Here is a 16,365-nt window from a genome sequence, read left to right on the forward strand (position 1 = left end):
CAGGAAGTGATGCAGAGTGAAAGGAGCAGAACCAGAAAAACATTGTACACAGAGACTGATACACTGTGGTACAATCGAACATAATGGACTTCTCCATTAGTGACAATGCAGTGATCCTGAACAACTTGGAGGGATCTATGAGAAGGAACACTATCCACATTCAGAGGAAAAACTGTGGGAGTAGAAATACAGAAATAAAACAACTGCTTGATTACATTGGACGAGAGGGATATGATTGGGGATATAGACTCTAAATGGACATTCTAATGCCAACACCAAGAACATGGAAATGGGTTCTGATCAAGGTCACATGTAATACCCAGTGGAATTGTGCATCAGCTATGGGAGGGGTGGGGGAGGGGAGGGAGGAATAGAATATGATTTTTGTAACCAAGGAATAATGTTTGAAATTGACCAAATAAAATTTAAAAAGAAATTTAAAAAAAAAAAAAGAAAAATGAACATGCCACTCTCCCTACAGTTATCTACTGTTCTAGGAAAGTGACAGTAATCAGACAAGAGAAAGAAATTAAAGGTGGAATATGGACAAAGGAGAGACAAAATGAGGTGAAGAGAAGGGAATCCACATTTATAAATTTAATCCTCACAATGATCATAAGACGGGCACTATTATAATCCTCATCCTATAGTTGAGCAAACTGAGGGAAACAGGGTAAGTGACTTTGCCTGGAATCAGGAAATTAATAACTGTTTGAAGCTAGATTTAAATTCAGATCCTTCCAGATTCCAGGCCTGGCACTCTATCCCCCTTATCTCTATGATCAGTATTCACCAACAAAATGATAGGGTTTGTACACAGTCTCAGAGAATAATTAAAGAAACTGAGAAAATAAATAGCTCCAATAAGGTAGAGACACAATATAGATGCATAAAAGTCAATGTTTCTATATAAAAATAGAAAAATATGGGAAAGAATTAATAATAATAGAAAATAAAGTCCTACTTATAAAAACTACAATATCCACAAAGTTATCTAGGAAGCCCAAGTTTTTAAAAAATGGAAATATAAAAATGGTTCAAATAAACAATCCTATAATTAGATTATTTACTAGAGATACAACAGGGATATTCATTGCTTTTTATGTAGCATGCCAATATAACAAAATTGACAATACTATCAGAATTATTTGATAGATTTAGTTCTATACCAATCAAAATAGCAAATCTGGAAAAACAACAACAAAATTCACTCAGAGTAACAAAAGGTCTAGCATCTAAAAACAAATAATGGAGTAGAAGAGTAGTGTGATAGTAGAAGTATTTCAATATCTCGAATTAAATCATAAAGCAAGACTAGTTTTTTTAATCAATGGAAAAGATTGGAAATAGGAGGCAGCAAGGTGATTCAGTGGATTGAGAGCCAGTTCTAGAGATGAGGGGGTGGGGGGTCTAGTGTTCAAATCTAGCCTCAGATACTTCCTAGCTATATGACCCTGAGCAAGTCATTTAACCCTCATTCCCCCTAGACCTTACTGCTCTTCTGACTTGGAAACAAACACCATATTGATTTTAAGATAGAAAGTAAGTGTTAAAAAAAAAGACTGGAAATAGTAGAAGCAGCAGCAATAACTAAATTCTATAATGCAGTGTCAAATAACCTGAAAACATTAATTACTTGGGATCACAGCTCCCTATCTGGCAATAACTTGTGGGGTAAACTGAAAGCAATGTGCCAATAAAATGTGCTTAGATTAGCATTTTATGACCATCACAATAAGTTATGGCATCACAATAAACTCTAAATGAATCTAAACTCTAAAAAAATCAGTCGAAACGGATGGAATTCTCTGTCAACAATGATTATGAAGAAATGTTATCCATTTTGTCTCCCCTAATTACTATCTAAATCCTTCTAGAAGTAGAACTGTCTTACTTTAATATCTGAGTACTTCATGCATTTAGCACAGTGCCTTATACGTAATAAGTTCTGAAAAAATGTTTTTTCATTTATTCATTCTTCTATCTTTCCAGTTATCAAATAAATGCCAGATGAGATAACAAAATACGATATGGCTAAATTCAATTATATAAATTGAAAACTTTGCAGTTAAAAAATTAATATGGCTAGGGGTCAGCTAGATCACTCAGTGGATTGAGAGCCAGACCTAATGGAGGGAGATCCTGGGTTCAAATTTTGCCTTAGACAATTCCTAGTTATACAGTCCTGGGCAATTCCCTGAACCTCCACTGCCTAACCCTTAGCACTCTTCTGCATTAGAACCAATACACAGTATTGTTTTAAGACAGAAAGGGAAGGGTTTTTCCCCCTAAAGAAATCAATATGGCTAAAAGAAGGAAAACCATTACTTGGAGGAAAAAAAATCTATATCCAACACTTTTGATAAATGCTTGATATCGTAGGCTAAGTGTTATGTCAGGTACTGGGATAAAAAGACAAAAATCAAATATTCCCTTTAAAGACAAAGGGAAAATGACCAGGTATGATTTATAATGGCATTTGTGCACAAGGAATCGGAACTTCCAGGTAAATCTTTCCTTGTTAAAAGATCTGCCTGGCCAAAAAGAAAAGAAAGGCATGGCCAAATTTGCAACCATCTGGATCAGACTACCAAGCTAGCTCATTGCTGGGTCTAGTTCAATATCTAAACTGAAAGGGTAAAAAATGAGCAAGTACCGTGAGCCATTCTTATTTTCTATTATTTCTTCTTAAATGCCATTGACACTCACTAAATAATTTGAGCTCTGCTGAACACCACAGATCTCAAGGACTTGGGGCTCAGCACAAGCCCCAAACTTCCCAAACGACTGCACAGAGAAAGTCACACACCCACAATTATACTAACAAATAGAACAGCAGGCTTCTTGCTATTTTAAAACCCTCCCCTTGTTTCTGGGGGAGAAGGAGCAGTCCTTTAATAATAGACTTCAGTCTCCTATATAAAGGAGGTTGGAGTGAAAAGCTAGCTTCCCTTTACAAGCACACAGGCAACTTTACCTATTTTTAATCTTATTTAAAGTTTTATTGTGCTTAGAACAATTGTTTGTCAAGGATCCAAAAAGAAGGAGAATATATACCCTTAGAGTTGGGCCAGACCAGAAATACAATAATCATCCCATGTCTGAAATCTAACCTTAAGAAAAATGCTACTGAACACAGATAATATCTGTGTCCAATTAGGTTTTTTAAAAAGCCTATACCTTGAAATAAAACAATAAAAAAATTGACTTTTAAAAGAATCAGAAAAGGAAACACCCTCGAGGGTGGTTAAGGGAAGTGTTGGTTAGTTTTTTTTAATTACTCAAAACTTGATATGAAAATAAAGTGGCATTGGACGATGATGTCATATAAAATAATACATAAATGGAAAAACAAATCTATCTGTAAATTAATGAGAAATGGCTACTTTATATTAAGAAAGGCAAAAAATTTCTAGGTCAGGAATAGATAAATGTTCAATATTTGGCAGCAGGCCAAGTTTCCATTCATTGTTGTGTTTTTGTTCATCCTTCGTTTTCAATGTGGACTGATGGCATCACTGGATGATGTTTGGACTTATATGTGAATTGGATCTAAGTGAGGCAGAGATATACAAAGTCATCAGCCTCACTCTCTCTTTTGGAGCACCAGAAGTCTACTGACAAAAGTCAGGACAGCTGGTGATGGCCCAGGATGCAGTGGAAGACCTTGGCATCTTCATCATCTGACCAAGTTCTAAAAGGTCTGCAATGCCTACTTCGGTTGCTTTATAGCCATTGGAACAAATTATTCTCACTTGCTCATTCCACTAGAGGAAGTCTTCCCAACTTGGGGTAGACACGCCCATAACTCACCTATAAGTTTATAGCCTATCAGTTACCATCACCCTGGTTTAGGCCACGTGCCAAGACAATTTTACCATGATGTGGCCACTGGGCATACTATAGCTTCTTGGAGCCACAGGTGAAAATTGAGGGAAAGATGACCACCAAAGGTGGATGAGTGGGCTTGAAAAGGCTCAGCAAGCCCTCATACCTGAGGAGCTAATCCTCCTGGAACATCCATACACCTGTTTTAAGTCCCTTCTCAATGTAGGAATTGAAGGAATAAATGAAGAAGGTCAGAAGGACAACATGGTATAATGTCACTTATAGTTAAGAACCAATGGAACAGTCTGTCTATAACGTATAAACAAGGGAAGCTTTTCCAAATGACCAGCAGTTGATCAGTGGACCAAATGGGTGATGGATACGACAAGTGACACATCTCAGGTTCAAATAAGATAATATCATAGAAAGCTTAGCTTTAAAGCATTCTATAGTGTCCCAAAAGCCTATGTGCCATTTTAAACAGAAACTACATTGGGACTTTGATGATGTCCCACATAAATGCTAACTAATACTCTTATCAGTGCCCTCATCAGCAGCGTAGGCTTTGTGTGTGCTTCTTTCTCTTAGAATCCCAGTCACACTCTTTGCCAGAGCTGGTCTTACTTATGTCTAGGCAAGCTTCACTGTCTCCACTATTCAGGAAGTCCCTCTGCAGCTACCATCTATCACTTTTCAGAGAGATTTCTAGATAGAGAGTGGAAAAGGGTCTGAGGCCATCTAGTCAACCTCCTCTCACTTGAAAAAAATTTTCCTTCTTTGGATGTGAGTAAACAATAAATGCTCTCCTTTTCATTCTGACATCCATAAAATTTCAGAATTCATTGAAAGGGAAGAGATTTTTAAATGGGGGGGGGGAGCCAAGATATCTTCTTCTTTAAAAGGTACAATAAAATAAAGTTAAGACACATAAGAATTTAGAAGGAGGGAGAGGTATTTATATAAGTAGAAGGGAAGAATAAAGGAATCAGAAGACATGAAATGATGGTTAATGGTAAAAGTAAAGAAGTGAATAACAAACAAAACTCTAAAAGTAGGCTTTAATATATGCAAAAAGAGGGATAGTACTAGTGGGCAAAGATTAGCATCAAGGTATCTTTTCAGCAGCTAGGGGGCACCATGGATAGAGTCTTGAGCCTAGAGTCAAGAATATCTAATTTGAAATCTGACCTGAGACACTTAGTAACTGTGGGACCCTCGGCAACTCCCTTAACGGTGTTTGCTTCACTTTCCTCATCTGTCAAATGAGCTGGAGAAGGAATGGTAAACCACTCCAGTATCTTTGCCAAGAAAACCCCAAATGGGGTCACCAAGAGTCAGACATGACTCGACAACAGAATCTTTTGACCTATGGTTGACTCAGCTAGGCATACACATTAAGGAGGGCAATGAGAAAAAAGGAAGGGTTCATAAATGCCAAAATATAAGATAATATTCCAAAAGTCTTAATGAAAAAGCTTAAACCTGCACTAAAACTTTTGGGACCACTTGTATTTATAGGAGCAATTTTAGGGGTGACAACTAAAAACTAAGTAGAAGGCTATTAATTGAGGAAGTTCTAACAAAATTATGGGTAAGTGACTGTAATAGAATTTTAGAATGCTACAAGAAACAATGAGAGCTTTTAGCTATGTGACTGTGGGCAAGTCATTTAACATCAATAGCCTAACTATTCCCATTTTTCTACCTTGGAACCAATATTTAGTATTGATCCTAAGATGGAAGGTAAGAATTTTTAGGTGAAAAAAAAAGAAAGAAACAGCATTGAGTATGATGAATACAGAAAAGCATACAAACACTTACATAAATTGATGTAAATGAAGTAAACAGAGCAAGAGAAACAATAAAAATAGTGATGACAACAATGTAATTGGAAAGTATCATGATAAAGAGTTAAACAAAGGTGGCTAGGTGGTGCCATGATACACAGAGTTCTGGTACTAGAATCAGACTCATCTTCCTAAGTTCAAATCTGAGTTCAAATACTTACTCTCATGTAACCTTGGGCAAGTTACTGACGGTTTTTTTGCCTCAGCTTCCTCATCTGTAAAATGGGAGTAAATAATAGTACTTAACCTCCCTGGATCGTGAGATCACATGGTAAGAGCCATTTAAATGTTAACTATTATTATTATAAGTGCTATGAAGTTATAACCACTGGATGCAGTTTGGTGGCTCAAAAGATTAAGAGCTAGGTCTTGAAGATGGAAATTCCTGCATTCAAATCTGATCTCAAACACTTCCCAGCTGTGTGACCCTGTGCAAGTCACTTAAACCCCACTGCCTAGCCCTTACCTCTCTTCTGCCTTGGAACCAATACAGTATTGATTTGAAGTTGAAGGTAAAGGTTTTAAAAAAATGGAAATTATTATCACCAAACTAGACCTAAGAGAACAGATATGAGAAAATACTTCTTTCAATACTTCCCCCCTACTTCTAGATGTGGCCAGATATGAGTGCAATGGTGAAGTTTGCCCAAGGTTACACAGTTAGTAATAAAGGAGCCAGGATAAGAATTGGAATTGGGATCCCTGAGTTTAAATCCAGTTAAGAGGCTGTGGGACATAGTAGGGAAATCTTTGATATTAGAGTCAGAAGACCCAGATTCAAATGTTGTCTCTGATATTACTTATGTGAAACTGAATAAATAACTCCATGGATTTGTAACTATATATATCTTAATGTGTCAACTGAGATCATTTGGTTAGATGATCTCTAAAATTCCTTCCTATTCTACACAATTCTTTTAAGATTTCTCCCAATATTTCTCCTTCTCCCTCTACCAGAGAGTCATCCCATGTAATAAAGAATTTATTTTAAAGTAAAAAAGGTAAGAAGAAAATAAAATCAGCAAAATTAATCAATATATCCAAAAAATGCTATATGCAATGTTCCAAACTCATTAATCCCAATCTCCCAATTTACACAAAATAACAAAGGGACGTGTTTTCTCATCTCTCTTCTTTGGGGACAATTTTGAAACTTTTACAATTATAATTTTAAAGTTATCATTATAAATTTCAATTTTCAAAATTTTAACTTGAAAACATTTATTTTCATTTGTTTTGTAGTATTTATTCTTTCCATTGCTGTAGCAATTATACATATTGCTTTCCTCTATCTGCGTAATCCATTTTGTATCAGTTCATGTTAATCTTCCCATGCTTCTCTGTATTCATCATATTCAAAAGTTCTTAATGCACAATAATATTCCATTCCACTCAAGAACCACGATTTGTTTGACAATTTCCAGTCAATGGATATCTGCTTTGTTTCCAGTTTTTGCTCTCACAAAAAGCATAGCTATGAATACTTTGTTATGGATGGGATTCTTTTTTTTTAACCATTGATCTCTCTTAGAGTCTATAACTTGCAGTGGAATTTCTGGCTCAAAGAGTATAAAATGGTGGTCATTTTTATTATCAATTCAAATTCCTTTCCAGAAAATTAGTTGCACAAATTCACAGCTTCACCAACAATGCATTAGGTTGTTTTCTTTCTACAATCTTTATTAAACTGATCCTGTGATTAATACTAGATCTATGACCCTGGGACAACGTACTCATTCTCTCTGAGTGACTGTTTACTTGTCAGCAAAATTAGGTTAGCTTAGATATAAGAGCTTTTGAGTTCCTTTTCTACTCTAGGTCAAAGACCTTAGGATACTTGGATTTGTAGGACAGACAATTTTCCTGGCTTCTCTAGGGTTTAGTTTCCTAATATGCAGAAGAGGTGGTTGGATTAGATAAGGAATATGAGCCTCAAAGCAATTAAATGACATGGAGAGAATCACCCAGTTAATATCTGTCTGTAATGTGATTCCAGTTCAGAGCTTCCTAACTCCAACATTCTATCCATTACCAATATTTTCTTCATGCGATAGCTGACTTATGGAATTGCTTTCCTTCCTCTGCTCTGACTACTTACTTCCCTGGCTTCCTTTCAGTATCAACTAAAATTCTACCTCCTATAGGAAACCTTCCTTCTATTGATGATATAATGATATATTCCTTTTCACATTGTCTCCTTTATTAAATTATCAGGTCACTGAGGGTAGGGAATGTCTTTTGTCTCTTTAAATCCTTAGCACTTAGCACAGTAGCTGGCACATAGTAGGCATTTAATGTACACTGAATAAAGAAATTTTTTTAAAGATAATTCACAGATGGTTAAAAAATATTCAGTAGTAATGATATAGTACTTTGAGGTTTTTAATCATTTAATTCAGTAATTTCTGAATCTCACTCATATCATTTGGGATTTTCTTGGCAAAGATCTAGAATGGTTTTCCATTTTCTTCTCTAGCACATTTCACAGATGAGGAAACTGAAATAAATAGGGATAAGTGACTAGCTCAGGATCACACAGCTAGTGTCTGATTTCATATATGAATTCAGGATTTTCTGACCAGGTATGTTACTGTCTCTACTGTGCCACCTGACTGCCCTCATATGGAGGTTTACAAAATGCTTTACCTGTATTAGATCATATGATTCTCCACAATAACCCTGAGAGAGGTACGTGTTATTATTATCTCAGTTTAGCAGAAGAGGAAATGGAGGCTTAGCAAGGTGAAATGATGCCACGGGTCTCACAGCTTCTTCTTGGCTGACTCTATGTCCAAACTTGCCCCACAAGTCCGCAACATCCAGTCACTCTGCTTTCTTCATTACTCTGTAAATGTTCTGAGGTCATCATTGGTAAGTAAAGTTTGTATCCCCTGAATGTACTAAATTGTTGCACTAAATTCAATACTTCTGTCACCCTGTAAGCTTGACACAATGTCTTGATTTATACCCAGTCACCAAATTCAAAGTATTCTCATTACTCAGCCTGTCCCTTGAGTCCATTTTAATAATTAAAGCAAAAAAACTTGTTTCTAGGAAACCAGAGTGCAAAAGGCTCAAATCAATTTTAGGAACAAGGTAACAAATGGATGTTTTAAGGATAGAATCAGAGGGCTTTGGAGTTGGAAGGGGCCTTCAGAATCTTCTAAACCAGCTCCTTCAATTTGGGGTGAAACAAACTAAAACTCAGGGAGGGGTAACATGCCTAACCAAACCCACAGAATTAGTAAATAACAGTCTAGGGACAAGCTCATTAGGTCCTCTACAGATGAGTGTCTTTGCCCCAGAATTTTGAAATATCAGAGAATGATGGGAAGGAAAGAATGACTGTGACGATTTTCCCTTCATATCCCCAGTGCCTGGGACACAGATGGTGATTAATAAATACTTGTTGATTCAATGATTAATTGATCTGGCCCAGGCTCCTATCTGACACAAGACTCCATCTCTCAGCATCCCAGACAAGTGCTCCTGGGTTAGGTTTCTGTTCTTTTCTTTTTAGTGTCCTATGATAATTCCTCCAGAAGTTTCAACTAGGATACAGTGGTAGGGCTCTTTACCCTGGAAGTCAAAATTTAAATGGGGTCATTTCCTTCCCCAACAGTCCATACATGGATAGACCTGTCTATGGATATGTCCATTGCTACTAAGAGAAAGGAAGGGAAGGCAAGGGAAGGCAAGGGAAGGCAAGGGAAGGCAAGGGAAGGGAGGAAAAGAAAAAGAAGAGAAAAGAAAAAGCATAAAAGAAACATAAAAAGTGAGCTGAAGTGAAAAGTATAGAGAGCACAGGACAGATAACTATTGAGAGAGAAGGGAATTCCATAATGAGAGAGCTGAAGGAAAATGGAGAACTTATAGTTCACAATGTAATAGAGACAGTATCATAGAGATTGTTGGTCTACAGCTGAAAGACACATCTAAGATAATTTAGTTGATGCATTTCATCTTATAAATGAGGAAACTGAGGCCCAGAAAAGTTAAGTGACTTGTCTAAGGTCACCTAGCTAATAAGCATCTGAGGCAGGATTAGTACTCAGGTCTTTTGCCTGTAGAGGCACTGCTATCTCCATGTCCTAAGCTACCTTTCATTTCCAGGGATCATTGTCCAAGGTACACCATAGCCATTTATATGCATCTCTCCTAATGGATCTCATTCAGAATTTTCTTTGGAAAAACTAAGTGATTTTAACTTTTTTTTGGTATAATCCACTCCTTTGACAGTCTGACAAAATCTATGGGCCCTTTGTAAGACTCTTGGTTTTTAATATATAAAATAAAATACATAAGTTTACAAAAGAAATCAATCATATTAAAATTCAATTATCACAGTAAAGATTCACAGTTTTTCAGTTAAGAATCCTTGTCCTTCAGCATCTGTGATCAAGATTTAAGATGATTTTTCAGCTGGCCTGCATTTTTATGATGTTATTAATCATCAAATGTTTGTGAATGAATGAAATAATGAAGGAAGGAATGAAAATTCATTTGTTAAGTAGCAAGTACTGTATTATGTGTTGGGGATATACAACAGGAAAAGGAGTTATGCCCTGGAGACAACATAAGAACGAGAGTTCAGCTACAGTGCAGATGGAAAGCTACATACCTACTTGAATGTGCTAAGTTCTGAGGATATATATATATATATATATATCTATATATCTATCTAAATATATATATATCTATGTATCTATATCTATCTATCTATCTAAATATATATATCTATGTATCTATATCTATATCTATATCTATCTAGATATATCTATAGATATATATACACAAGAGTGATATGGTCCTTACCCTCAAGAAGCTTCCTTTTTCCTGGGCAAACTCCCTCTTTTAGATCAATTTTATTCCTTCAATAAAATGATGTCGCATTACACTAAACATCACACTTTAAACTAACTCTCAAAGAAAGAACCCAAAATTATGAAAATAGCAAATGGTAAGGACCCTCCTCTAAGACACATCTCCACCCCCAACCTCTCCGTGACTACCACAAACACCAATTTGGACAAGTGCCCATCTTACCAACCCAATAGAAATGGCCAATGGGAATGGATTATGGAAATTAAGAGCAAAATTTTCTAGAACATATACAGGACACCAAATTTCCTTTTTTTTCCCCTCATCCTTGACATGACTTCCTTAAAACCAAACAAAAGAAGTACCTGCATCAGCATGGGGAACCCCAGGTTGCGGCACCCGTTACAGGGAGTTAATGCCTCCCACAGCCCTGAAGGACCACAAGTGTTTGGATCATCATCATCTTCTTCCAACTCCCCTGGAGACAGATTTATTGTGGATGAAGGCCTCTGCAATTAAATTCACATTATGTCAATGTATGACAATGTAGCAATGCTAAGTTGATATCTTAATTTCAATTAAATTGCTTCAATTAACTTACTTCTCTATTAGTAAATGAAATCCATCTTAGCCCTGCTTATCATAATGACTCACACTTGTAATGCACTGGAGACTTTCCTCAGGGCCTTTGTAACATTTTGTGGGGGCTGCTTCAACACCCAAACTAAACGTATGTCATCAACCCTCGCTCTCATTATATGATCATCCTTTTTCCTCCCCAAACCTACAAGTAGTATATCATGGGGTACACTGATTTAGAGCACCCTCCCCATAAAAAACCCTTAGAGGCCACCTAGTCCAAACCCCCTTTTTATGGATGAGTAAACTGAGGCCTAGAGGAATGATATGACAGTGAATTATGATCACAGATTTAGAGCTAGAAGGGATCTTTAGAGGTCTAATCTCATTATATAGATAAGAAACCAAGGAAACAAAGAGATAAAGTAACTTGCCTAAGGTCACACAGACAGTAAATGTCAGAGTTAAGATCTGAACCCATGTCCTCTGAGTCTATATAATAATAACAAGATCTAACATTTATCTGGCGCTCTAAAGTTCTCAAAGCACTTTACATATAGTACCCCATTTAATCCTTAATTTAACTATTTAAGATAAGTGCTATTATAAAGTTGATTTTGACTAAGTGACTTGTCTGGGGGTACACAACTATTAAATATCTAAAGCATTGTTTAAACCCATGTTCTTTAAAGCTAAAACCAAAGAAGTCTTCCTACTGTTGTTTGCTCCTTGAGGGCATCTTTTATGATCAATTTCCTTACATTGTCCAAATCACAATTTGTATAAAGGGTAAACATGATTAGCCCCCTTTTCTGGATGAGAAAATAGAGGTAAAGGGTCATAAACGTGGCCTCATAGCTAACAATAATTAGAACTCAGCCTCTTTTTTCCAATTCCAGGGTTGTCACTATTACATCACATTGTCTTTATGCATTAAAGAAGGAAACAAGACTGAGTAGGAAAGAGAACAAGCAAACAAACAAATCATAATCAGGCATAATGACCTCGGAAATTGTGGTATAAACCACTGGGAATAGGAAGACTATTATTGTGCACCTGTTACAGTCCCACAGAGTTCCTTTCCTCCAGTCTTATAAATCCCAGAAGCCAAAAGAAAGCCAACAATCAGTACCCAAAGGAAAGGAAAGACAGAGAGAAAGTATCGCAGGTACCAAAACCCTCTTAAATGTCCCTCTCTGGTGGCAAAGAACTGCAAAGAAAGTGGAATAAATGTGTGGAACAAGAAGGTTAGGGCATATTATGTGCTGTAAGAAACAATGGAGGCACCTATCAAATTACCCCCCAAAGTAAATAAAAGCAATGGAATCTAATACTAGAATAACTGTGGAGAAAAAGATACTATCATTTACTGCTGCTGCCATTGTAAATTTGAGCTCAGTCTGGAATAAGAAGTCTAAGGGAGGGAGAGCATTCCAGGAGTGAGGAATAGTAAAGGGTACAGAGATGAGAAACAGGGCACCATATGTGAGGTACTAGAATGCCAGTTTGGCTGAGCTGGACAACTTGTGAAAGGGAACAATGCATAATAAGACTGGAGGGGTAGTTTGAGGCCAGAACCTAAAGGCTTTGCATTCATCATCAACATTATCATCATCCTTATAATCTGCATTTACAAGGCACTTTGAGGCTCATAAAGCACTTTATATGGGTTTTCTCATTTCATCTTCACAATAATCCTGTGAGATAGATATTATTGTCCTCCGTTTGCTATTGGTGGTGGTGGTATTGATATTGTTCAGTCTTGCCCCCTCTTTTTGACCCCACGAGCCACTGCCATCCCTAGAGTTTTCTTGGCAAAGATATTAGGATGGTTTACCATTTCCTTCTCCAGCAGGTCTTTTTTACAGATGAGGAAACCAAGGCACATAGATGATAAGGGACTTGCTCTGGGTCACACAACTGGTAAATATCTGAAGCTGTACAGAGTGATTACATCTTAACCTAGAGTCCTTGGGAGCAACTGGCAATTGTATAAAATATGAAGAGACCAGAGACAGGGAGAGTTATTATGGGGCTACTGCAATGGTCCAAGTAAGAAGGGAGAAACGATAGATGAACAATCTCCAAAATAAACTGCTACCTTAGAGACATTGAAAGAAGAAAAGATGTCTCACCTACCAGTAGATCTCTCTAAAGGATTTATGGAAAGCCTGTACCAAAACTACACAGAGTAAGAAGAGTAGAAAGGTTTTGATTTCCATCATTGGGGGATTAGCTACACTGAGAAAATAAAATTCTTTACAGAAGCAAGTCTGTTATATCCTTGCCATGTCTCCCTGTTGGATGGTAAGCTCCTACAAGGCAGGGACCCTAACTTTATTATCTCCATTACAACCCTAATGGGACCTGAAATGTTGAAAGTGCTCAATTCAATATTCATGGAATAAATTAAAGGATGCAATGACAGCTCCTAATCTAGCAGCTCTGTCATCTAAGAAATAGGAGAGGCTCTCTAGAGAAGCCCACTGATGTGCCAGAGTGTCAATCATTTCTATCTCAACTTCAGAATTATCATTTTAATTCTGTCATCATCCTACTAATGAGATTTAGCCAGAAGGAATAAGCCCTGAAGACATTCTAAAAATGAACCCTGATATGATGCCTTAAGATTAACTCAATGGCTATTAACAAACTAAAGATAACCAATTGGGTATCTTTGAACAGATAACCAAAAACAGCTCAGATAAACCTCATTTTAAGTGGTTTCCTCACCTAGTCCCCTTAAGATCAGTAATGAGTTAAGAGCTACTTAACTTGATTGGGTCATGGATTCCTTTGCCAGTCTGGTAAAGCCAATGGATACTTTTCAGAATAATGTTTTTGAATGAATAAAATTTAAAAAAACCCCAGGATTCAAATAAAATGAAATACAGCTCGTAGAGCTAAAGGTTGGAAGCACACATTCAGCAAAAGATGTAATAACCACAGTAACTTGAAGTAGGATGATGAGTATAAGAGAAATTTCAAGATATCTGCAACAACTATCATGTGACAAAAATATCTGTGCTTTCTATTGGTGATAGTCACAAGTGCTACTAAAACCACCAGGGTTGGTTCTCTAGATTCAGAATAGAAGGAAATGCTAAACTTCCATCAGAGGTTAGTAAAATCTACATTTTTTTTTGTTTGGTTGGGTTTTTTACTATCCAAGTTCATCATGCCCCCATCCTTGGAATCTGGGAATCCCAGGTATAAAAAGATCAGCTTAGGAACTCAGATCTTTTTTTTTTAAACCCTTACCTTCTGACCTGGAGTCAATACTGTGTATTGGTTCCAAGGCAGAAGAGTGGTAAGGGCTAGGCAATGGGGGTCAAGTGACTTACCCAGGGTCACACAGCTGGGAAGTGTCTGAGGTCAAATTTGAACCCAGGACCTCCCATCTCTAGGCCTGGATCTCAATCCACTGAGCCACCCAGCTGTTCCTAAGGATCTCAGATCTTAATGATATTCTTTGGACCCTAGATCTAGAGCTGGCGGGGATCTTAGAAAGAGAAAGTAATTTACACTGAGTCACCTGGAGAAGACATGTCTGGGAAAGATCGGAACTCAGGAATTTACAGTACAGGACTATATCTCTTAGTTAACATGTTCTAGGCACTTAAAAATTCTTCATAGATATTAGGTCAACTAGGTAACCTGTTAGAAAACTATGGGAGCCAGCATACATTCCAATCCTACCTTGGACACTTCCTAGCTATGTGACCTGACCAAGTCAATTAATCTATCTGCTTCAGTTTCCTAAACTATAAAATGGGCATAAGAAGAAGGACTTCTTGAAGAATCCTTGAAGGACTGTTGTAAGGATCAAGTTAGGTAATATTTGAAAAGCACTTAGCAAAATGCCTGACACATAGTAGGTACTGTGTGGATAGAATTTTGCTCCCTAGGGACTCTCTTTCCCAGCATCCCCTTTATGTATCTACTTTACATACTAACAAAGGGAAGATATAACTTTTGTGTAGCTCTGCCTTCACTCTCTTTTTCCCTGGAACATGGCTGTGGAGGCTGGGGTGAGAGTCAGGCAAGAGAATTTTACCAATATGTTTTTTACTCAGGCTTTCTAATTTTGTTCTTTTATTTCTTCTATTTCAAGTGATTATTAATAAACTTTATAAAATATAATACTTGAAGTTATTGGATATTAATTTTAATCATACAGTACTTAATAAATATTTGTTCCTTCCTCTCTCTCCCACTCAATTTCCAAATATAACTGAAGTCTCCCTGCCCTCAGCTCCATGGTGAACTAGGTGAGCAGGCTCCATTCTCTGCTTCTAGAATCCCTACCATGCTCTGGTCTTGAAGTTGTCATGACTCCAGACCATAACAAGCATCTCTGATGCTCACTGTCTTAGCTACCTAGAAGAAGCGTAGTCTGAAAAGCTCATCATGGACTCCCATCTGCTTGCCATGGACTGAATCTCCTCATGCCCATGCCCTCCTGACTGACAGCCCCACTTGGTTTTTAAAGATCTTCATATCCTGATCCCTGTAACCTATCATCTAGCCATGAATCTTCTCACTATTCTTCACACAAGACACTTCCTCTCCCACTTGTTGCCTTCACATTGGCTGTCTTCAATATCTGGATGCCCTCCCTCCTTACCCCTATATGCTAGTATCCACAGTCTCTTTAAAAAATCAACTCAAATGCCAACTATGCAAGAAGTCTATCCTGCATCCCGAAGGCAAGGACCATGATTCTTTTTTCCTTTGGGTCCCCAATACTTAACCCAAATGCTCTTGTAGGATGAATGTCAGTCCTATCATTCAGAGGTGTTATGGCCACCACAGAGGGGGTGTAGAGAGCTGACTGAGATTGAAGATATTACCCCCCCTCCCAGTTGTGGTGTAAGGAGGAAGATAATGAGCTTCTCTAGCTAAGAGGCATCATCTTTGATCCTAGTAAAAAGCATGGGATATTCTAGTGTTTTCTCTTCTTGTTCAAGTTCCCATCTTCTGCAAGAAGCTTTCCCAAGCCCCCTTAAAGCTAGCATCTTTCTTATCCCCAAATTATCCTATATAAAACATACTTTGTATGAAGTTTTATCTCCCATTAGACTGTGATCTCTGATGTCAGGGACTGCTTTTTCCTCTCTCAGTCTCTAACAGTATCTGGCACAGAATAAGGACTTAATGAATTCCTGTCGACGAAGATTTGTCCCTAATTCCCGGCCCCCTTGGTGTCTCTAGTAAGCTTTTGCCTTTTACCTCTGAAGCTTCCCAAATCAATAAATCAAATCATATTACTTTTAGCAGTGATTGGCTC

General features: G+C 37.3%; 1 protein-coding gene across 4 annotated transcripts in view; it reads right to left on the reverse strand.

Annotated features, from left to right (window-relative positions):
* Positions 1-16,365, reverse strand: part of ANKS1B (ankyrin repeat and sterile alpha motif domain containing 1B) — a 1,427,494-nt gene that overhangs the window by 1,102,925 nt on the left and 308,204 nt on the right. For 3 of the 4 annotated variants that reach the window (XM_056798687.1, XM_056798684.1, XM_056798686.1), the window contains one exon: positions 10,862-11,005. The exons of the other annotated variant lie outside the window; for it this stretch is intronic. In XM_056798687.1, the coding sequence (XP_056654665.1) occupies positions 10,862-11,005 (144 nt within the window). The remainder of the gene's footprint in view (positions 1-10,861; positions 11,006-16,365) is intronic. 4 annotated transcript variants of the gene reach the window in all.

Source organism: Monodelphis domestica, chromosome 5 (assembly GCF_027887165.1).
Source record: "Monodelphis domestica isolate mMonDom1 chromosome 5, mMonDom1.pri, whole genome shotgun sequence".
In the NCBI taxonomy this organism is placed as follows: domain Eukaryota; kingdom Metazoa; phylum Chordata; class Mammalia; order Didelphimorphia; family Didelphidae; genus Monodelphis; species Monodelphis domestica.